The 23,327-nt window shown below is 39.7% G+C and overlaps 1 protein-coding gene across 4 annotated transcripts in view; it reads right to left on the minus strand.

Moving 5' to 3' along the window:
• Nucleotides 1–533: 533 nt before the first annotated feature.
• Nucleotides 534–23,327, minus strand: part of RMDN1 (regulator of microtubule dynamics 1) — a 34,416-nt gene continuing 11,622 nt past the window's right edge. For 2 of the 4 annotated variants that reach the window (XM_005888280.3, XM_070382918.1), the window contains 9 exons: nucleotides 17,578–17,695; nucleotides 16,579–16,675; nucleotides 14,008–14,167; nucleotides 11,940–12,029; nucleotides 7,927–7,982; nucleotides 6,089–6,176; nucleotides 4,776–4,806; nucleotides 1,638–1,771; nucleotides 534–1,066 (listed from right to left, as the gene is read on the minus strand). In XM_005888280.3, coding sequence (XP_005888342.1) covers nucleotides 1,016–1,066; nucleotides 1,638–1,771; nucleotides 4,776–4,806; nucleotides 6,089–6,176; nucleotides 7,927–7,982; nucleotides 11,940–12,029; nucleotides 14,008–14,167; nucleotides 16,579–16,675; nucleotides 17,578–17,695 — 825 coding nt within the window. In that variant the 3' untranslated portion in view covers nucleotides 534–1,015. The remainder of the gene's footprint in view (nucleotides 1,067–1,637; nucleotides 1,772–4,775; nucleotides 4,807–6,088; nucleotides 6,177–7,926; nucleotides 7,983–11,939; nucleotides 12,030–14,007; nucleotides 14,168–16,578; nucleotides 16,676–17,577; nucleotides 17,696–23,327) is intronic. The other 2 variants (XR_011466896.1, XM_014480615.2) reach the window with 2 other exon arrangements.

The following is a 23,327-nucleotide window of genomic DNA, read 5'->3' on the forward strand; positions in this document are numbered from 1 at the left end:
TGTTCAAAAGCAGAGACATTACTTTGCCAACAAAGGTCCGTCTAGTCAAGGCTATGGTTTTTCCAGTGGTCACGTATGGATGTGAGAGTTGGACTGTGAAGAAAGCTGAGCACCGAAGAATTGATGCTTTTGAACTGTGGTGTTGGAGAAGACTCTTGAGAGTCCCTTGGACTGCAAGGAGATCCAACCAGTCCATTCTGAAGGAGATCAGCCCTGGGATTTCTTTGGAAGGAATGATGCTGAAGCCGAAACTCCAGTACTTTGGCCACCTCATGCGAAGAGCTGACTCATTGGAAAAGACTCTGATGCTGGGAGGGATTGGGGGCAGGAGGAGAAGGGGACGCCAGAGGATGAGATGGCTGGATGGCATCACTGACTCGATGGACGTGAGTCTGGGTGAATTCTGGGAGTTGGTGATGGACAGGGAGGCCTGGCGTGCTGCGATTCATGGGGTCACAAAGAGTCGGACACGACTGAGCGACTGAACTGAACTGAGTGACAAAATCAATCCACTTTTAAGACTACCTCACGTTTTAAAAAAGAAACCACTCCATTTTCAGTCCTCTCCTGACAGCTCTTTCCTTATGCAGGCTGGCTCCAAGACACATCAATTAACTGCTGAGCTCCTGTCACTGTTGCTTCTCTGCAAGGGCTCAGCTTTTCAGTCCAACTTGAAAATGCACCCCTCCTAAGCCAGCGCTTCTGCACTGTAGCTTTCCTTTCTTGATCCCCATCCTGACGTGCTGCCATCCCCCTTGGCAATCTCACGCCCTGCTGTATCGCTGGCAGCTTGGGTGCAGTCATCTCTGCCTCTCAGCCATAGAGACGTCTCTACCACTCTTGTGGGAACCATTTCTTTTGCCTTGTTATTTGTGAAGAAATCTAGAGTTTTGTATATCTGTTAAATGGTCACAACGTTAAAAGAACAGTCATAGAACAGTTATAGTTAATGTATTTATTATCTTTAAAATCTGATGAAAAGGCAATGCTCCTTAGGTACTTCATTGAAAAATTCTCAGTTCTTGTCACTGAAACCTCTAAGTAGCTGAGCAGCTTCTGTCTGTATCTAAAACGGAAGAATGCATATTATAAATAAACAATACTGCACAGAGATCAACTTGTGAAACAAGTTTATAAAGTAGTTTTCTAAGAGTTTCAAAAAAAACCAGACTAGTACACAAAGAATAAAATTCCTTAGAGAACTCAGAGATGAGACGCTTGGAGAATTCTTTCACATTAGCACACATTCCTTGCCTTTTATGTTTTAGAAATCACCTGATCTGTTATATATAGATATGTCAAACAGGAACAATTCTATATTGTAGTGAGAAATTCATACATGTTTGTTGGTAGTAACTAAATATTTGCTATGTGTGTGTATTCAGTCGTGTCCAGCTCTTTGCAACCCTATGGACGGTAGCCCGCTAGGCTCCTCTGTCCGTGGGATTTTCCAGGCAAGAATACTGCAGTGGGTTGCCATTTCCTTCTCCAAAAACATTTGCTATATACATTTGAAATAAGCACTATTATTTAATAATATGCATTTAGACAATGACATTTTTAAAGCAGTTCTTGATTCCCCTTTCCTTCACGTGCCTCAGTGGAAACCTGTCTGCCTTGTTCTGGAGATGCTGTACCTGTTTATCCTCCTCTGTGTGCGCTGGGTAGTCCTTGGCCTTTGTTAGCCAGAAAGCAGCGAGCTTTTTGTTGTGCAGCTTCAAATATGTCTTTCCTAGAAGGAGCAAGTTTTTGCTGTAGAAGTTTGGATCCACTGTACGTAAGAAAGAAAAAGGATTTACATTTTATCTCCAGTGAAACAGTATTGCTCTTATTTTGCAAGGCTTAAATTTTCTGGTCTAAACGCCAATACAGTAGGTCCCCTCCATTTGAACAAGACCCATTCTGAGAGTGCACACATTCGTACGTCTGGTTGGTTCCTAAGTCCAGGAAAGTTAGCCTAGGCCAACTAATACAATGGGCTATGTAGTATTGTAGTGGAATACTTTTCACAAATAATACATAAAAACCTTTACAGTACAACAGCTGGCATCCAGGGGCTGGCACTGAGCGGACAGACAGAGTTACTTTGTGGAGGAGGAGGAGGAGGGGAGATGGCAGAGCTGAAGGGTCGTCAGTCAGCACAGGAGATACCAGCTACAGCCCTGCTGCTCTCACACCTGCTTCCGGACCTCCTGGGCTTGAAATGAAGATCCTGCGCCTCCACAGCACTGCCCAGCACACGGAAGCCCACACTCCTGTAGGGGACGCGCACGCTGACAGTGTACACCAGATACGTGAACTAACGTAACTATCTCTTCAGGTTCCCAACTTGAAAGTTTGTATGTAAGGGACTTACTGTAATATACTAGGCTAATGAGGATTCTATTTCGCTCAACTATTCCTATCAAAAAATTTTGAGATAATTACTATTTTTTGAGTGTCTACTTTGTGCTAGCCATTTATATTACACATATTTCTTATTTTCACAGCAATTTTATAAAACTGGTACTCCATTTAATAGATGAAAACCTGAGGGGTCCTGATAGACAATAAGCCCCACCTCTTTTGTTCCCTGGATCCTAAGTGCCTAGAACAGTGCCTCGAACTGTGCTCAGTATGTACTTGGTGCCTGAGTAAATGAAGTCATGATGAGTGTGTGTGTGTGTGTGTGTGTGTGTGTACACACATTTGATCAGCCTTTACTGAATGTGGGCTGTTTGGTGGTGGTGCCCAGTTGTTGTCTGACTCTTTGTGACCCCAGGGACTGTAGCCCACCAGGCTTCTCTGTCCACGGATTCTCCAGGCAAGAATACTAGAGTGGGTTGCCATTTCCTTCTCCAGGGGATCCTCCTGACCCAGGGATCGAACCCCTGTCTCCTGCATTCCAGGCAGATTCTTTACTGCTGAGCCGCCAGGGAAGCCCGTGGGCTATGTTTAAGCACAGATAAAGTCTCTGCTCTTTTGGAATTTGTAATGAAAAGCAGTGACAAGCATTAGCACATATGAATGTAACATAAGAATAGAGATACTGCTTTGACAGGAGTACAAATTTTAAAGTTCTATGGGAAACCGAAAAAAAGCAGCTAAGAGGTTACACACGGGCTGACTTGGGGGCTGAGCAGAATTTTAACATCTAAGTGGAGAATATGTTTGGCTGAAGCAAAAATGTGAACAAAAAGCCTATGAAGGAAAGCATGGGACTGTCTTACTGCATTAATTTATAGTTTCCTATCAACCTGGGACCCTTCTATATTTAAAGTATAATTTTTCCTGGATATGATTTATGATTAACTACATTTGTTTCTTAACCCAAACTTGTTTTAGTTCTTTAATCCGAAGATGTTTGTAAGATGCCATGCTGATGTGCATAAGGCTTCCTCAGAGTTAAGCAGACTCCGTCATTCCGCCCCCGCTTACGCCGCCCTTTGGCAAGTCTGCCCAGTGTTCTGTGCTAAGCGACGAGGGTGCCATGTACGCAGAAGACAGTCACATCTTCCCTGAATTTCGTTTCAGACAGGGAAACAGTCACACTGTGGACTGCTAAGGGCCATGAAGGGGGAAATAAAGGGTACTAAAAGCATGGGAAGAGTTTCTAAACCAAACATCAGCCATAAGCAAAGGCCCCCGAGAGGAGGTGACCGTACAGTGAAGCCTGGAGGATGATGGAATTACCAAGGGTCATTTGGCTCCATAAAAGTATGACCATGTTCTTCTCAGCAACCCAAATGCTTAAGTCTCTTAAGGTGCTTTTTTAACTTTGTAATTATACTTTAAGTTCGAGAAAAATGCATTCCCACATCATACCCATGATAATGTAAAACTACCATCATGAGAGGATGTCAATGGAAGGTCATTAACAGTAAGTCAGAATTAACACATAACACAGTTAACATTCAGACAAAATTCTTTAGAAGAAATGTGTTTTAAAATGCTTTGCTATTATGAAAGCATTTGAACAAGTCCATATGAGTAGGCTCTCAAATTTAGTAAATTGTTTTAATTTTCTTCTGATTAAGTTTTATAGACATATTGGCAACGGTTTTTTTTTGGGGGGGTGGGAGTATTTGGACCTTAGGCTTCTGTCTCTGACGTCTCTAGTTTCTGCCATTAGAAAGGATAAACGTAAGCTAATGTTTTCTAGGCTGGCTGTTTCTTCAAAGTAAGGGTAACATAAAACTCTTCACCACAAAAGGCTATCTGCAACAGAACAAAGACTGACCTGGTTTAAAGCAGAGAGTTCTCATTTAAATGCCATCTGAAATTTGCTAAGACAGTTGATCTTTAAAAAGTGTCTTTTAGTAACTCTGTGAGGTGACAGGTGTTGACTGGACTTGATTTTGTGATCATGATGTGTTTCATGATGTCTGTGAATATCAAGTCATGCTGTACACATGAAGCTAATACAGTGTTATATGTCAATTATACTTTGGTGTTAAAAAATAAAAATTTTAAATGAAGATAAATACATGCTTCTGATTTGCTGTGCAATCTTAAAGAGTTAATCCATCAAAGCCTCCTCTCAAAAAGGAAGGTTGAATTACATCAAATGAAGGACTGTTAGAACTGCAGCTCTAAATTCACTAGGAGTCTATTTCTTTCTCAGGAGATCTTTACTAAATAAGGACTTCTAAAAATTATTTGAGGACTTCCCTCGTGGTACACTGGACGGGAATGCAGGGGACACGCATTCTACCCCTGGTCCGGGAAGACCCCACAAGAAAAATTACTATTACATGTTTGACATTCATACAGTTATATGAAATAAAAAAGGTTACCTTGCTCTGCCCTGTGAAAGTAGCCTAGGGCCTGTCAAATACACAAAAATTGTATTTTCAATACATTGAAAAGGATTAAAACAGAGTACTGAAAAAGCATTTTTTCAAAAGATCTATTCCTACATTAAATATAGGAAGTAAATCAAACCATCCTAAAATAATGATCCCCTTAAATAACAGTCAATTCATCAACAATGAGAGTTAATACAGCAAAATTGAACATAACACTATTAAATCATCAGAATACAGATTACATACATTTCTAGTAATAACTTGATTGTTACTCAGAACTCGGACTGAAACCAGCACCACATGAAGAGAGGAAAGATCATTATCATGTACAACTCAGATTATTCTGACATTTTTCTTCTTCAATCAGAAGAGTGGCTTTATGAATAAAAACTAGATAAAATTAAAAGGTGTGTTTACAGCAATACACAGGTTGGGCCAATGTATCTCTAAGAGTCCTTTGTAACAGAAATCCCTACATAAGATGTTCATGTCCACCTGCAAGTCCCTGCTAATTCCTTTTCGTCCCACTTAAACCTGTTTCCATAGTACGGCAACTGACACTTATCTTTTAGATACATAACTAATTTGTTGGAGTAGAGATGATTCTGTCTTTTTTGTGAGAATGCATTCTTTTTAATAAAAACAAATATTTCACAACTCTACCTCAAATTCTACACTATAGCTTCACAGAAAACACTGTGATCAAGTATTGGGAAATGTTTTTCAACCGTCTCCTTCCTTACCCTGAAAATTTTGTGATAAGTAAACCCAAAATATGTGCCCTGAAATCCCTTTCAGGTTTTACTTTTAACAGGAAAAGCAAAGACCTTAGAAATGAGACTATAAGGCTTTCAAACCTGCTTTTACAAAATGCTCTAAGTACTATCTATCAATACAAACATGCTCTAATTCCCAGACGGCTGTTATCTTACAGAATGTGTGCCATCTGGGCCACCAGGGAAGCCTAGAATGTGTCCCTAAAATATACTGAGAAGCAATTGCGTATTTCCTGCTCTATTTTATAATTTTCATATGTTACAGATTTCAAAAAGAAAATGAAGGTAGCTTTCAGCCACGGGGTTCTTTAGGGGCAATAAACCAGAATGATCAGCCATTCACCTAAAAGGGAAACAAACACTCACCATCACGGATCATAAGCATTAGGCCTCTGTGATAAGAGCCGCACGGGGCCATCAGAACGTGCTGGCGGCCCTCACTGCTCAGAGCTCCGGATGAGTGGACACCGCAGAGCGGCCCAGCGGTTAAGAAACCAGAATAACCAACAAAGGACCTCACACTACCTCCTCATAGGTGGAGCTAGGCGGAGTTGCAAACAGCACTTTAGCAATCCTTCTTTGATACCAAGGCATTTCAGCAACTGTGTAACACCTATAGGGAAAGAAAATGACACATGTATTCAAATTGCACCTTCTTTTTTTCTCTTAAAGAGAACTAAGCATATTAACATATATAAAGGGGATCTTCTCCTACTGTATATTTAAACAGCTTATACTTCTCATAATACCCAGTAGGTTAATATTTATACTGAGTTATTTAGAGACTGACTGATATTGCTCCATTGATCACGGTGTATTTTGTGACTAGGTGTAAACAGTAAGCAATATTTATAATAGTAATGATACTACAGTGTATCATTCACCACTGAGTACTCACTTTGTACAAAGTGCTGAGCTGAGTGATTATCTCATCTACTCCTTACAATAATAAAATGAGATAGAATCATTACCCCTATTTTTTTACATAAAAACTAACTCAGAGAAGTTTTTAAAAAAACAAGAAAAATAACAAAACATGGTATACTTAAATGACAAGAACAACCAACAAGTTTACAAATGTGAAAGGGAGAGGCAGTAATGAACATCCGATATTAGAGGAGGCCCTTGCTGCTTATCCATCTTAAACACAGCAGTGTGTGCCTGTCCATCCCACACTCCCTAAATACTCCTTCCCCACTCACCTTCCGCCCCCACTAGCAGCCCTAAGCTAGTTCCACAGCACAGGGAGCTCTGCTCAGTGTCACGTGGCAGCCTGGATGGGAGGGGGTTCGAGGGAGAAGGGACACATGGATATGTACGGCCGAGGCCCTGGCTGTCCACCTGAAACCATCACAGCATCGCTAACCAGCTATACTCCAGTACAAAATAAAAAGGTTAATAAAAAAAGTAACAGCAAAACTCTCGACAACTTTCTGAAATAAGGAGGAAAAAAGTGTTCGATCTTTGATTAGGGTCTGAAGTCCTTGAGAAAGAAACTAGTTCATTCATATTTGGTCACCAGCATCTGAATTACTATCCCTCAATCATCATTAATTCTCACTCAGTATGTGTTTTGTTAAACATGTCCTTTATCCAGTATTTACTTCTCTTTAAAGAGAGTTTGATACGGGACTTTGCACCCCTCATGCTGCTGCTGCTGCTAAGTCGCTTCAGTCGTGTCCAACTCTGTGCGACCCCATAGACGGCAGCCCACCAGGCTCCTCTGTCCCTGGGATTCTCCAGGCAAGAACACTGGAGTGGCTTGCCATTTCCCTCTCCAATTGCACCCCTCATGGAAGACAATAAATACTCAGCTCTGTAGACCACACATAAAGAAAATGGTGGTAAACCTAAGACTCTCAAACCAGTAAGCATTTAACACACTGGTGTATGCTCATACCAGCAAAATAAGGATGTGCTTTGAAGAGAGATTACATAAAAATGGAAAGACACTAAAATTCCTCAGATGAATCACACTGTATTTGACATACTTTGAAGATACAAAGACCCTCTGAGGCCATCCTATTTTTATATAGTTAGCTTAATCCAATTCCATTTAGTCTGGTAAATGAGAATAATCTTTCCCAAAAAAAGGGAATGTAAAGTCTAATGAAAAGTTTCAATGCCTGTTTAGTCTTAGTACCTATTTCTAAATAATCTGAATAACAATATTTAACAAAATCACAATCAAATTTAATATTTTCTAAATACTAAACACTAAATAACCACTACAACTGTAAGTTAATCTAATGGATTAAACACTCTTGACTCCCAAATATTTGAAACATTTTACTTTTTTATATACTACAAAATAAGATGATAGTAAGTACCACTGAAATATTTATTTCAAGAAATTTTCTTACCAAATACCCATAAGGTGAATTGAAGTAGCGTCTTTAGGGTTCAGTTCAATTGCTTTCTAACAAGAAATGAGAAAATAAATCATATTTGTTTTCTAAACACCAATAAGTACGTTACCATATTTGCTGACAAAACCCATGATTTAAAAAAAAATGCAACCAAGAATTTCATTTTTCTAAGATAATCAACACAAATTTTCTTCCTTTTGACTCTTTAAATTTATTTCAGCACACTATTAATTACTTAGATTACTATTTTATAAGAATCAGAAACTGATAGCAGGATATAGCAAGAGGAAAGAAAACAAAATCTGAATGAATCGAATTTGACAACAGTGATAATATATCACTCTCAGTTATATCTTCAAGATTAAAGGAAAACAAAATAATAGTTCTTTGTGGCAAGTCCTATATGACTGTTAAGTAAAATTATTGTTAGAAAAACAAAATACATAATTTTAGAAAGTCTCTTCCTATGTGCAAATTTGGTTTAACTTCCCCATCTATATTTAACAAAGGGAGAATAAATACTACTTATTCACAGAATTCATTAATAGAATAATTATGTACAATATAAAATATACTGATAGTCTCCCTAGTTTCTATTTATTATGTGCAGGTCCTATATGAATTAATGTAAAGCATAAACTACAGAACTACAACAACAACTTTAAAAAAATTACTCCTCAATTTTTCATTATTTTGTTGAAAACCACTAAGGAAATCTCACAGATTAATGTTAATCCTATTAAATATACATATTAAAAAAAAAAAACCCTTTTTAAGACTTGCTAGCTTACACTTTTCTATAAAAACACATTTTCACTTTCAGTTGATAATGTGTGAAATACACATTTTTAAGTACCTGTACTAGTTACTACAGTGACTCTGAAGTCAGACCAAATAGGGTTCAAATCACAGCTCAGTGACCTCTAACTTTTTGACCTTAGCAAGTTCTGTATTCTTTCCAAGCCTGAGTTTGCTCTTGTACAGAATCAGGAAAGCAGTACACTTAACTTATAAGGTTGTGGTAAAAATTAAATGAGCAAGTTAACAGGAGGTGCTTAACACAGTAATATTTTCTATCATCAGAGTCATCATTATTTTTACTTTTTTGTAAGTCTCATAATGTTAGTAATGAGAGAGAGAATAGCTAAATAAGGCTAATCACCTATGACTTGGCGGAAATCTCGTTACCAATAATATGGGTAGGAATCACCATTGACCTAATTTTGACTTTTCTATAAATAAAGTGATGTGCTTTACACAGAAGAATATACTTTAAAGTATATACAGCTCATATTCTAAGCAGGCTTTCCAAATCAGAGTTCCACCAGAAAATTAAGCCCTACAAAATATTATACAAGTTACTATATTTTCCATTCTGCCAAGAATGGTACAGAGCTAGTCCATTTTGATGCAAAGGAAAGAAGTTAATTCACCATATACAACTGATGCCTTGGGATATTACAGTTTAATTTACTTTTGGGATGTATTCAGAGGGGCTATACTTAAGCAAATCTTTTCTTTTATAATCCTTTCTGTCATAAGTTTAAGTTTCTTCAAAAACAATACCGAAATAGTAATTCCTTATGGTTTTAGATGTAATAATGGAATGTGAAATAGAAGTAGTTTAAATGATCTTTTAAGTATATAAACACTAAACACTGTCATTTAAAAAATATAGTTAATATACACACTTAAAAACTTAGAAACATTGCTTATTTTTAAATAATCTATAGTCTTCACAGTTTCTTTGAAGTGTATGTTTATTATATGCAGTGTTTCATTATTCACTTGGAAGTTATCAGGTATTTCTACATCCCAAGGCACAAAATAATCTAAGTGATTTATCTAATGCATCTGAGATTCTATTTCACTGAATCTCTAAGATAACATAAAAGGTATGACATCATCATTTTATATACCACTAAGAAAAAAGCACTGCTGATTATATATAATGCAATCTGATTTCAAAGGTCTTAAAATGTGAAAAATCTGTATTACTAAATCAAAATATGTATGTATGTATATCAACGTATATGTGTGTGTGTGTATGTATACATGTATATATATACTATTGATGCCCAAATTAGAAGCTAAGTCTTCTGACTCCTAGTCCAGTGCTCTTTCCTTCTAGTCATTACAATAATTAGGAATTGAATCAGTAATGATAAATATGTTTGTTTTCATCACTTTCTCTTAATTTGTATTTTTGAGATGGTCTATAATATCAAAAGATAAATACACTGGGTTTTTAGCTGCAGTTTTTTTGTTGCTTGTTTTTGGACAATAGAATAATGTGTAAGTACAACATGAAACATACAAATTCCTGGAGAGTTTCTGGCACCTAAGGAAGAGCTTACTATAATAAGTAAATGAACTTTGGGGGAAATATTAAAACACAGAGATCATACTCATATATAGTACTATTACCTTTGCAAGTGGTATGTTGCGGGGAGCGAGCTCCGCCCCTGGCAAAGGTCATGAGGAAGGAGGCTTGGCATACACAAAGGCGGGATCAAGCCTCAGGAGTCTCCCTGGAAATTCTCGAGCAATCTACCCCCAAAACCAGAGTCTGCCTACTTTCTGCTTTGTGCTTTCACCTACACCTCTGACTTTACGGGGGGCTGTCCCCCACTACCTCTCTCTGAAAAAAGAGTTAGCTTACAGCTCCAGTTAATAATTTCTGGGTGTGACAGTGTTTCAACCTACAAACTCCCTTGGAAGTCCTCTAGCCTGCCTGAATAGGTTTTTCCGGCCACATGTGATTGCTCAGAGCCTCCAAACTGTGAGAGGCATGAGATGTTCTAAACTGTCTAAATACAGATTCCTTTGAGCAGTCAAAAGATTGATTAGAAATTGTATTGGTGAAGGGATTTTCACTTGTTGGGCCAATATTTGCTGCTAAGTCTCCATATCCCTTACCTGCTGTGTGCCTGGCAGTGTATTGATTAATATAATTGGTGTAAATAGTAGCTTTAATGTTTGTAACCTGGGACCCTTGAGTTAATTCTTTTTCTTGTTATAGCCCACCACACCTTTGCTCTGTAGGAATGCAACTTTATCTAATGCTTTTTGGAGGCTGGCGCCTGACTTTAGAATAATCACCTTTAGAGGAAAAGGCCTCTGGGCCAGAAGATGATGCAAATCACCTAAACTTTTGCATATGATAAGTTTGCAGGAAGAAAGCCTGGTTTGCTGCCTGACTCTACCCCTTCCCCCATTATCCTCTATGCATAACTTAAGGTATAAAAACTACTTTGGAAAATAAAGTGCGGGCCTTGTTCACCGAAACTTGGTCTCCTCATGTCGTTCTTTCTCTTACCTTCTGACTGAATTATTCAGCCTCTTTTCTCCACTGAATTTCCTCACTGAGCTATCCTTATTCCATTACTCCTTATATCCTTAATTAACGTTTAATTAAGCAGTTGTTTCCTGATCCTCGCCGACGCCGTCCCCGCCTCGAATTCCCTGGATCCGCCGGGGCTGGACCCCGGCAGTGTGTCAATTAGATTAGACCGCCGGATGAGACCATACCTCCTGGCACGCAGGACTTTGTATAACCCCCCCTCACGTTCTCTGGTCTTGGCCAAATGACTTGTTTAGGCCGACAGGTTATTACTAAGTGTGATGCAAACATGCTTGATAAAAGTCTGCACAGTGGAACTTTTCCCCTGGCACGCTCACTCTTGGAAGCAGTGACTATGCGACACAGAAGCGTGGGCTACAGCACTAAATGTTGAGAAGAAAAGTAGGGAGAAACGCCACACGCGAGAGGGCATCTCGTCCATTCCTGTCCGAGCTGAGGGTCCAGGTGAAGGGAGCCCTTTAAATGACCTCAGCCACAACGAGCAGAATGGAGGCACGACTGTGCACGGTTAGTCCACAGAATTTTGAGAAATAATTTGTCACTGTTTTAGGCCACTGAGCTTTAGGTGGTTTGCTATCCAGCAAGAAATAAGTGAAACAGAAGTCTACTCAGAAAACTATTGACTCTTCAAGTCCATCGGTACCTCAAAATGCTCCTTGATAATGTAGGCATTTGCAATTTTAGCCTTGATTCCTTCATAATCTCCAACATCACCAATACAGATTGCATACCACTAAAAACAGAAGAAACAAAGGAATAAGAGTACTAATATTCCATAATATCCCATTCAATACCAGGCTGCAACTCCTCAGTAGTTATTCTCATTTAACAAAAGCTGAGCACAAAACCTGTATTAAATATACTAGAAAATACAAAGAAAAAGTAGACATAGCCCGTAAGGAACTTAAGTTAGGACATGTTTATAGAGAACTATAATATAAGACAGAGGTCAGTGTATCTCTAAGAAAGTTACCAACACAATGGGGATATAATGATTCATATTTATGATATGAATATAAATTTATAAAAATGTGCAATTTAACATTATCGTTTTATTTTCTCAACCTATTTTCTGGGCACTGTTTCTTATTTCACAGCCACGTTACTATAGTAATAATGGCCATATCTATCAATCGTGACTTTGTCCTCACGCCCATAGCTGGACAACAAACCCAAACTGAGACAATCCGAGCTTCTTCCCTGAGAACTGAAACCAAATATCCAAGCTTCATAAACCTAGGTGCTGGCGAAAGTCAGACTCAGGACAAGAAATGTAAATCAAAACCACAATGAGGTTTATCACCTCACACCAGTCAGAATGGCCATTGTCAAAAAGTCTACAAACAATAAATGCTGGAGAGGGTGTGGAGAAAAGGGAACCCTCTTGCACTGTTGGTGGGAATGTAAATTGATACAGCCACTATGGAGAACAGCATGGAGCTTTCTTGAAAACTAGGAATAAAACGACTATGACCCAGCAATCCCACTACTGGGCATATATACCCTGAGGAAACCATAACTGAAAAAGACACATGTATCCCAATGTTCACAGTAGCACTATTTACAACAGCTAGGACATGGAAGCAACCCAGATGTCCATCGACAGAAGAAGGGATAAATATATGGTACACATATACAACGGAATATTACGCAACCATAAAAAGAACAAATTTGAGTCAGTTCTAGTGAGGTGGATGAACCTGAAACCTATTATACAGAGTGCAGTAAGTCCAAAAGAGAAAAGCAAATATAGTATATTAACCCATATATACAGACTCTAGAAAATTGGTATTGATGAACCTATTTGCAGGCAAGGAATGGAGATGTGGATGTGGAGACTGGACTTATGGACACAGAGGGGGAAGTGGGACGAACAGAGAAAGCAGCATCAACACATACACACTACCACATGTAAAACAACTTGACCGGAATGACACGCATGACGCATGCGCAACAGCAGCTGAATAACTACGCCTTCCATGTGCAAAAAGAACATGTACAAATATGGACATATTCCGGGCCATAAACAAGTCATAACAAATTTAAAGGGTCTGTATGTTATATTCTTAATATAAACAAGAAACGGTGGTGGTGGGGATCAGGGCAGATGGAACCATCCCCTAAAGGGAGCATTTGCAAATGCGTAAAGACAGAATTCGGCTCTCACAATGACTTGGGGGCTTCCCTGGGGACAGTCTAATGTGGTAAAGTAAGGTCCTAATCCAAAATATCAATAGTGTCCCTTGGCCTCCCCACCATGTCCACTGAAAAGATTATTCTAAACCAGTCAGGAAATCTAGAAGCTAGTGAAGTCACATGTAAAAAGTTACACTAGGTATCTGCTGTCCAGCTGCTATACTCCTATCTCCACATGAGACAGAAATAAAATGTGAGGAAAATGAGAAAACATTAGTCCCGTGTTTTTACAACTAGAACTAAAGAGAGAGGTAACTGATGGAACTAATGCTTCAGTTTAAAAATAAGCCTTCACAAAGTAATTTATCGAGCACACTAATGAATCTAGAACAGATGTTCAAGAACGCAAAGAAAAATACTACTTCTTTTTGAAAAACAGTTTATAAAAATAAATTTCTTCCCTACTTCTTTAAAAGAGAGCGATTTCGTTCCTATGTAAGTTACATATAACAGATAAGTACAGACCAAAATCCGTTTCAATACACGGTAACGGTCTCATTACTTAAGCACCTCACCTTATGGGCCGCACAACTGGATTCGTTTTTCTCTAGTGCCCTTTTCGCATACTCTAGGGCTTCATATACCAAGAACTTTTTCTCCTCTTCCGAGGTTCCACTAAGCTGAGCTACATCACGTGATGCCCGTGCCAAACGCCACAGTAACTCTGCATCTTCACTGATGTGAAATAAATATAAAACAACAACCATTTTAGCTCACACTTTCATGGTTAAAGGTCATATCACTAATGAATACATACGGTCTTTCAGGTCAGTGAGGACATAGCAAGCAACACAATATCAAAATCCATAATTCATAATGTTAAATTTATTATTTTCTATCACACAAATCTATATGTGCTAAAATTTCCTCCAAAATATCCAATATTGTATACAAACATTAAGTTACCTGTAATATCTAAAATACTAATTTCCTTAGAAAATATCTTTATATTTGAATTCTCTAAACAATTTCCCTACAAAATTCAACATATAACTTGACATTTGAGTTCAGTGGCACTGTGCTTCAGACAACTCACTAACTGCTTCAGACAGGACTATAAAATATATTAATTTAAAGACAAGGTTATGCACTATGAAACAAAATGCTGTATCCATAGCTCCAAATATAGTACCTGGCATACAAAAATATATATGATAAATACCTGTTAATGAATGATGATTAAATATAATGTAATCTCAAAATAAATCTTATCTTTGAATATGTCACCCATACCGTGATGCATGGAATATTTAAAGCAAGGGCTCTGGACTCCTTGAAGAACTGCCGTTTAAATAAAATTATATAAGATAGAAATGTCTAATAAATAAAACAAATTGTGCATGCATGCTCAGTTGCTCAGTCATGTCCAACTCTTTGCAACCCCCATGAACTACAGTCCACCAGGCTCCTCTGTCCATGAAATTTTCCAGACAAGAACACTGGAGTGGGTTGCCATTTCCTCCTCCAGGGGATCTTCCCGGCCCAGGGATCGAACCCACATCTCTTGTGTCTCCTTTATAGCAGATGGATGTTTTACCACTGTGCCACCTGGGAAGCCATTTTAATAAAAATTCCTTTTATTAAATGTTTCTCTTTCAACCTACTAAGTTATACTTTAAAACAAAAATAGTATTCGATGGGGAACACGTGTATACCTGTGGCAGATTCATGTTGATATATGGCAAAACCAATGCAATATTGTAAAGTTAAAAAATAAAATAAAATACATAAATATTACTTAAAAAAAAAAAATTGAGTGAAACTAAAGGTAGGGACTTCCCCGGTGGTCCAGGGGTTAAGAATCCACCTGCCAATGCAGGGCACATGGATTTGATCAGTGGTTCAGGAAGATCCCACATGCTGTGGAGCAGTGAAGCGCATACACCTGGAGGCCGTGCTCCTCAGCAGGAGGAGCCACCACAGAGAGCAGCCTGCGCACGGTGGCCCCGCTCTCAGCAACCAGAGGCAGCCCACGTGCAGCAGTGAAGGCCCAGCTCAGCCCGAGACAGTTAAATACATAAATCAAAGTAAAATCTAAATAAAATATCATTAAAAAGAGAAACGGAGGGTAAGTAGCAATAGCGTATCTATAATCCAGTGAATATAGAATAGCCTCCTGACAGCCTCCCTGGTGGCTCGGTGGTAAAGAACCACCTGCGATGCAGCAGACCTGGGTTCCACCCCTGGGTCAGGAAGACCCCCTGGAGGAGGAATGGCAACCCGCTCCAGCGTTCCTATCTGGAGAATCCCATGGACAGAGGAGCCTGGCAGGCTATAGTCCATGGGATCAGCAAGAGTCGGACACAACTGAGCCAGAGAACAACAGCCACCTTATAGCTTATGTTGCTATTACTGAAGTGACTATAAAATGCCAAGCCAACCACCTCAAGTTACTGAGGGGACGAAGGAGAAGAAAAGTTGGATCCTACAGATATTTAGGAAGTGAAATTGATGGGTCTTCTGGGGAAAACTGGTTTGGGAAAATCTAAGAAAGTCGGTTGAAAATGGCTCAATATTTTTAGTTCAGTAGATGAGGCAGATCAATGACCTGGAAATGCCATTTAGCCTGATTTGACTTATTTTATTGGGCTGAATCTCCTCTTTCCATCTCCATTCTCCCCCACAAAATGAGTACACATTAATGTGCTGGACTAAGCATGCATGCTAATATTAAAAATAGGAAAGGGATTATTCAAAGGTGACAAAAAAATCCTAGTTCATTCAAATCCTACAGCAGTAAGAAATTAACTCAGAAGAAATGAAAAATATATGACATAGATAAAGACAATAAACGTCTATTTAATGACTACCTTGTATTCAAAGCAAAGTAACAAAAAGAAAAAATGTCGACATTACCTAGAATGAGTAAGTAGAACCACCTTTTCTAAATCAATGAAATATATGTAGCACTTTTGAGTCACTTAACATAAGAAAAAAAAATACTATAAATTGAACTCTAAGAAATATTACTTTGAAGTAAAAACTTTTAAAAACTATAAAAATTCCAAGCACCAAGAATATGTTAATTATTAAATAACAGAAAATTTCAGTCAACAGCAAACCTAGGCCTATGATACATCACCCACCTTTCCTTGTACTGGGTTAGCAACTGGTAAAGTTTTTCTGTTTCTCCACTTTCATATAAGTAGTCTGCTTGTTCAAGGACTTCTTCAATTTCGAAGACTATAAAAGAAAAAAGGCAAAATAAAGTAAGTCTTCCCAAGCCAGTTGGCAATAATTCTAAGACACATGAACACTTTTACATAGAAGCAAAAGAAATCAGATACAGAAATCACCTATAAAGAAAGATCAGAAATTCTGAACAATCAAAATGTGAAGTGTAGTAGAAATAAGTATGAAGCTATTACACATAATACTTAATATTCACTTACTTAATGAATATGAATATTCATGTTACTTAATATTCATTTATTAAAACCTTCAAAAATAAAAAATTAGAAAACTTACTCTAGTACTAACTAAATATGACACAGTTTTAAAAATGAAAAAAGTAATTCCCTGTGAGGAATTTATGATACCCTTACCTTCCACACAGAGCCTTTGTTATTGCTGCTGCTGTGGTGCGCTCAGTCATGTCCCACTCTGAGACCCCAGGGACTGCAGCCCGTCAGGCTCTGCTGTCCATGGGATTCTCCAGGCAAGAATACTGGAGTGGGTTGCCATTTCCTACTCCAGGCTCTACTGTGTACACAGATACACACACACACACACACATGTATGAAAATGAAAAGTGAAACTGTTAGTTGCTCAATTGTGTCCAACTCTTCACGACGCCATGGACTGTAGCCCACCAGCTCCTCTATCCATGGAATTCTCCAGGCAAGAATACTGGAGTGTGTTGCCATTCTCTTCTCCAGGGGATCGTCCCAACTCCGGGACAGAACCTGGGTCTCCTGCATTGCAGGATTCTTCATCTGAGCCACCAGGGAATATATATATATATATATATATATATATATATATATACACACACATCAGACTGACATTCAAACATAGTAAGTTATTAACAAAATATAACAAATACAAATAACTCTAAGTGTTCTCGATGTTTAGCTTAGGCTTACCTTTGGCTGCAGCATGAACCATAACAGCCTGGGAAATGACTTGATAAGTTTCAAAACCCAAATAAGACAGGGCAGAAAATAAAAGACTTCTTTTGAAAGTTCCTGAGTTTCCCATCACCTATGGAAAGAATTATGATCAGGGTTGTGAAACAGAAAATTTGAAGAAACTGCTACCACAAGCAAAGAGTACATCAATTTTTTCCCCACCCTCAAAGCAATCAATCCTAAGAGTATTAGAAGTGCAAAATTTACTTTGACAAAAATAATTTTACTTTGACAAAATTTTTACTTTGTCAAATTCTTCTGTAAAACTATTTCACATAGCTACTTTATTGAGAGAGCACATCATGTTAAGGAAAGACTCTTAGCAGCTAATGATGGTAGCTTGATGTAACAATCTCAGTTATCCTGGTAAATGCTAGATTGGAAGATCTACATTCTATTTGAAGAAGCATGGATATTATAATTTCTTGAAACAAAATAAGAGACACCAGTATATAATCAGTATCAACCTTAAGAACAGACAAGATGAAGAATATCAAACACGGCAATTATATATAAATAACATATATCGGCTTTAAATAAAGCTATTTTCAAAAGTGACCCATGAAGTTTTAAAATAAACAATGAATAAAATAAAAAGCATATCCAAACAGATTTAGAAATTCATTGTCATAAATATGGGCAGAATTCTCAAGACCAATGGCAAAGGAATATATGGATATCACTACAGAAATTCTTCTCTTTTCCCATGACACTTTTCCTTTCACATAGCATCTATTTTTTCCTGTCAATTTATTACCATCTACATAAAAACAAGCTATCCTACCTTTGTAAGCTGTAACTGTTTCCTTCTTAAAAACAAAACAAAAAGCTTCCTTTTGACTTCACATCTCCCTTCAATCTCATTTTTCAAATTCTCTTTTCAGCAAAACTCTTTTAAAAAGTTGTCTGGAGCTCTGTCTCTATTTCCTCTCTTCCCATTCTCTCTTGAACTCACACAAATCACACTTCTGTACCCACAACTCCACTGACAGTATTCTAGTTAAGGCAAGCAAGGATGCTATTTCCTAGAAAATTCTCATCTTACTTGATCTATCAAAAGCATTTGACAGCTGTTCACTCCTTCCTTTAAAAAAAAAATAAATGAATATTTAATACAAGAAATTTTTTAAATGTTGCCTTATTGAGAAATTGGACTTCTCTGGTGGCTCAGATGGTAAAGCATTGTAGTGGGAGACCCGGGTTCAGTCCCTGGGTGGGGAAGATCTCCTGGAGAAGGAAATGGCAACCGACTCCAGTACTCTTGCCTGGAAAATCCCATGGACAGTCCATGGGGTCACAAAGAGTCAGACATGACTGAGCAACTTCACTTATTGAGAAATAAGTGATATAAAAACTGCATATGTGTAACATACAGCATATGTGAAGGATACATGTAAACCTGTAAAACCATCCCACAATCAAGATAATGAGCACATCTATCAATCCCCCAAATTTCCTCATGTCTCTGTTTCTTTTCTAAACTCTCCTTGGTTGCACTGGGTCTAAGCTGCAGCACGTGGCACCTTCTGTTGTGCTGCCAGTCTCCTCTCGAGTTGTGGCTCACAGGCTTAGCTGCCCTTCAGCATGTGGGATCTCAGTCCCCAGCCAGGGCTCGAACCCGTGTCCTCGGCCCTGGAAGGCGGATCCCTAATCCCTGGACCACCAGGACCGCCCCCTCATGTCTGATTCATCCAACCCCCTTTTCTTCAGTACTTGCTTTGTTCTCTCACCCTTGAGACGCTCTCCGCTTGGCTTTAAGAATACTACTCTCGAATTTACTCCTGTTCAACAGCTGCTCCTTCTCTTCTGTTGGTTCCTCATCTCCAAAACCTCACTGTCCAGGTGTGTCCCGTGCTCAATCCCAGAGCTTCGCTCCTCTATTCATATCATTTCGGTGATTTCATTTTGTCTTATGGCTTGCAATGCCATCAACATGCCAAAAACATGCAAATTTAATATAGCCAAGAGGTCTCCTCTTAACTTCAGAATCATATATGCAGCTGCCCAAACAACATTTATGTCCACATACAGCGTAAAAGGTGCCTCAAGCACCAGCCAGTGACTGTCTCCCTCAAATTCACTCCACTCAGTCTTCCCCTTCTTGGTAAACAGCAACTCCATGCTTACAGTTTCTCAATTTGAAAAAACAAAACTTTCTCTCACAACCCAAATCTGAACCGTATTTTAGCTTCTCATAAGTATCTAGGATAAGAATGAGGAATTCAACATACTATAGTTTGCTGAGTGCTTTATTTACTTTCTTGAGCTTGAATATCCAAGATACCAAATACAACTGGATTACAAACAAACCAACAGCAAAGCAGTAAAACCAAATTTGACACAGTCACATTTCTTTCATTGAATGTTCTGAGTTTACTCATAGTTACCAAAGAGAACGGAGACCCGGCAGGAGCACAGCAGATGGGGGTGGAGGGTGTGCATGGTGATGGCGGTACAGGGAGAAGAGGGGGAACCACTAGGATCTTTCAGTAAGCCCCTGGTTTCACCTACTGTTCTGGCAGGTGTACCACATAGAAGAAAAGATGGCACAGATTATCACAGCTTGAGGAAACTATATATTTAGGGTGTCTAACGCCCCTGCTGATACGATGCTCAGTAAACAATATCCTGGCTTTCTTAGAGGGGAGAAAAAACCCTGTTGGGCAGCTGACATTTCTATTCCTTATTCTACCTTAATGACGTGACAGCTGACCAGTGGAACTTTGACATCAGTTTGGTTAAGGTGAAAGAGCTCTCTGCTCACTTCTGAGAAAGTAAACAAAAATCATGTTTCTAGAACTCAAATAGTCAACTGAAAGAATCAAAACTTTGTGACACCTCTGAGATGCTAACAACTTGTGAGACTGTCTGAGCTAGAATTTGCCATTTCACCTCGAACATTAGGCATTACTCAACACAATGTCTTTCATACAATGAAGTCTGAAAAATATATGTGTTGAAAAAAATGTTGAACAAAAGAAGCCAGCTATCTCTTAGACATGTCTTTCCTTCAACATTGATTATACTGTTTTCAAGCTAGAAGGAATTAAAAACTACAGACCCATCACCAGATGGAAAGAATGTGTCACCTTCATCTCCTGCTTTTTTCTAACTTCCGCCAGCTCCTCCTCCTCCTCTTAAATGGTGGACTTAAATTGTTCCCTTTGGTCCTGTCCCAGGAAACAGCGCCACCATCCACACTACTGGAGGAGACAGAACACGGAGAATCATCCTTGACTTCTTCCTTTGAACTCCCTCATCAAAGCTATCTTTTAGGTACACAAATTTCACATCACTGACATCCTTTTATGGTATCCACTTATTCCATTTCCACGGCTACCACTAAACTTCAAACCACCACAGCATACTCATCCTCTATACCGAACCGAAAGTCGCTCAGTTGTGTCCGACTCTTTGCGACCCGTGGACTGTAGCCCGACAAGCTCCTCTGTCCATGGGATTCTCCAAGCAAGAATACTGGAGTGGGTTGCCATTTCCTTCTCCAGGGGATCTTCCTGACCCAGGGATCGAACCCAGGTCTCCCGCATTACAGGCAGATGCTTTAACCTCTAAGCCACCGGTAATCTTTTAGTTTCCAGCATCCACACTAGCCTACCTATTCCTGACACTGGGCAGTTATTTTTTAATTCAAATCTGAGCTTATGAATTCTCTGTTTAAAAGTCTTTCATAGTTTCCTATAACCTTTAGAATAAAATAAATACTTAACATGGTCTACAGGTTTTCAGAATTTAGTTGTGGTAAGCAGCCTTGAAAACGGTCCCCACTGGGTCCTAGTTTAAGACAGCAACCTAGGAGGCTGCTGAACCCACCTCCCACACAGACACACCAGACCTACAGTTACATTTAGTAAAGAAAGAAAAGGTTTCTTTCTCTGAAAGAAATGCCCAAACCAGCTGAGTGACTCCTTCATATCAGGCAAAGGAAGAAAAACCCACTTCAAAACAGGTAGGAAAGACTGAGACAAAATTTTCCCACAAACCACAGTTTTGGTGAGGAGGGAGGCAACTCACAACCCTGAGCTTCTCCCTGAGGAATGAAGGGTTTGAACCCCACAATGGGCACCCCAACTTAAAAGACCTATACCTGAGAAATGAGCGCTCAAAGTATCTAGCTCAGAAAGGCAGTGGAGCTCGGGTCTATGACACGTAGAAGACTGCAGCGCACTGAGAAGTGGCTCTTAAGGGCTCACTCAAGCTCACCTACCCCAGCGTCCAGCACAGAGGCAGTCAGCCTTTCCATGAAAGAGCCTTATTGGCTTACATTAAAACTTCAGCCTGAGGAGCAGGCATCTACTTTAACACGTGTCTAGGGGCCTAGAGTAATCACTTCAGAGAACTCAGAGGGCGGGCATGTCACGGCACTCTCCCTTGGCCATGCTGCAGGTAACCGGTATCTCCCCCAAGACCTGTGCATACTGAAAGGGCTTCCCTGGAGGCTCAGACGTAAAGCGTCTGCCTGCAACGCGAGAGACCCGGGTTCAATCCCTGGGTCAGAAAGATCCCCTGGAGGAGGAAATGGCCACCCACTCCAGTACTCTTGCCTGGAAAACCCCATGGACCGAGGAGCCTGGTAGGCTACAGTGTACGCATTCCCAAAGAGCTGGACATGACTGAGCAACTTCACTTTCACTGGTGGCTCAGACAGTAATGCATCTGCCTGCAGTGCAGGAGACCCAAGTTCTATCCCTGGGTCAGGATGATCCCCTGGAGAAGGCAATGACAACCCACTCCAGTGTTCCTGCCTGGAGAATCCCCATGCACAGATGAGTCTGGCGGGCTGCAGTCCCTGGGGTCACAAAGAGTCGGGCCGACTGAGCGACTGACACTTTCACTTGGTGCTCCAGTCTGCGCAGCTCCCACCAGGGGGCGCTCCTGGTTCTCTTGACTCTGATGGCCAATGAGGCTTAACGTTCATGAGTTTCACAGACCTGTAACAAACCGAAAAACAGTTCTACAGTGGCTAGCCTCCCTAACCCCCAGGGCACAGTAAAGTCCTCTACACGTGAACCTTCAAGGAGCAAACTTTCAAAGACGTGAACGTGCATTCTCATCCTAATCACCTAAGTTAGTTCACGTGACCAGTGTACACTGTCACCTGCATGCATCCTCCATAAGTGGTTGTGCTTTTGTGCACTTTACTGTCCAGTACTATTATACAGAGCACAGCAGTAGGGTATCTTTATTTCATGCCCAGGATGCTTGGAAGCAAGCGTAACAGTGGCGGTCAAGTGGCTGGTACTGCTAAGAAACAGTAACGATGGAAACAGAAGTGAAAATAATTGAGAGAGGGGAGCAAGGCGAAAAGATAGGAGACATTACTTGTTCTTAAAACATGAATCGTTCCACACGATTTTAAAGCAGCAGCAGGATTCTAAAGAACAAGATCACAGAACACATGAGGTCTGCTGTCGATGATGTCAACAGTAACACCAAAGCGCGGAAGAGTGATGGAGAAGACGGAGAAACTGCTTGGTTTGTGGATGCAGGGTCAGCATCAGCCTTGAGTCCCACTAAGTTTAACACTGATTCAAGAGAAAGCTAAAACCCTTTATGAAGACTTGAAGCCGAATCACAGCGAAGAATCAGAGGACGCATCTCTTAATGCCAGCCATGGCTGGTTTCATCAGTTCAAGGCGAGAGCCAAATTTCACAACGTAAAAGTAAGTGGTGAGGCAGTGAGTGCA

The sequence above is a fragment of the Bos mutus genome, chromosome 14, assembly GCF_027580195.1.
Source record: "Bos mutus isolate GX-2022 chromosome 14, NWIPB_WYAK_1.1, whole genome shotgun sequence".
NCBI lineage: Eukaryota > Metazoa > Chordata > Mammalia > Artiodactyla > Bovidae > Bos > Bos mutus.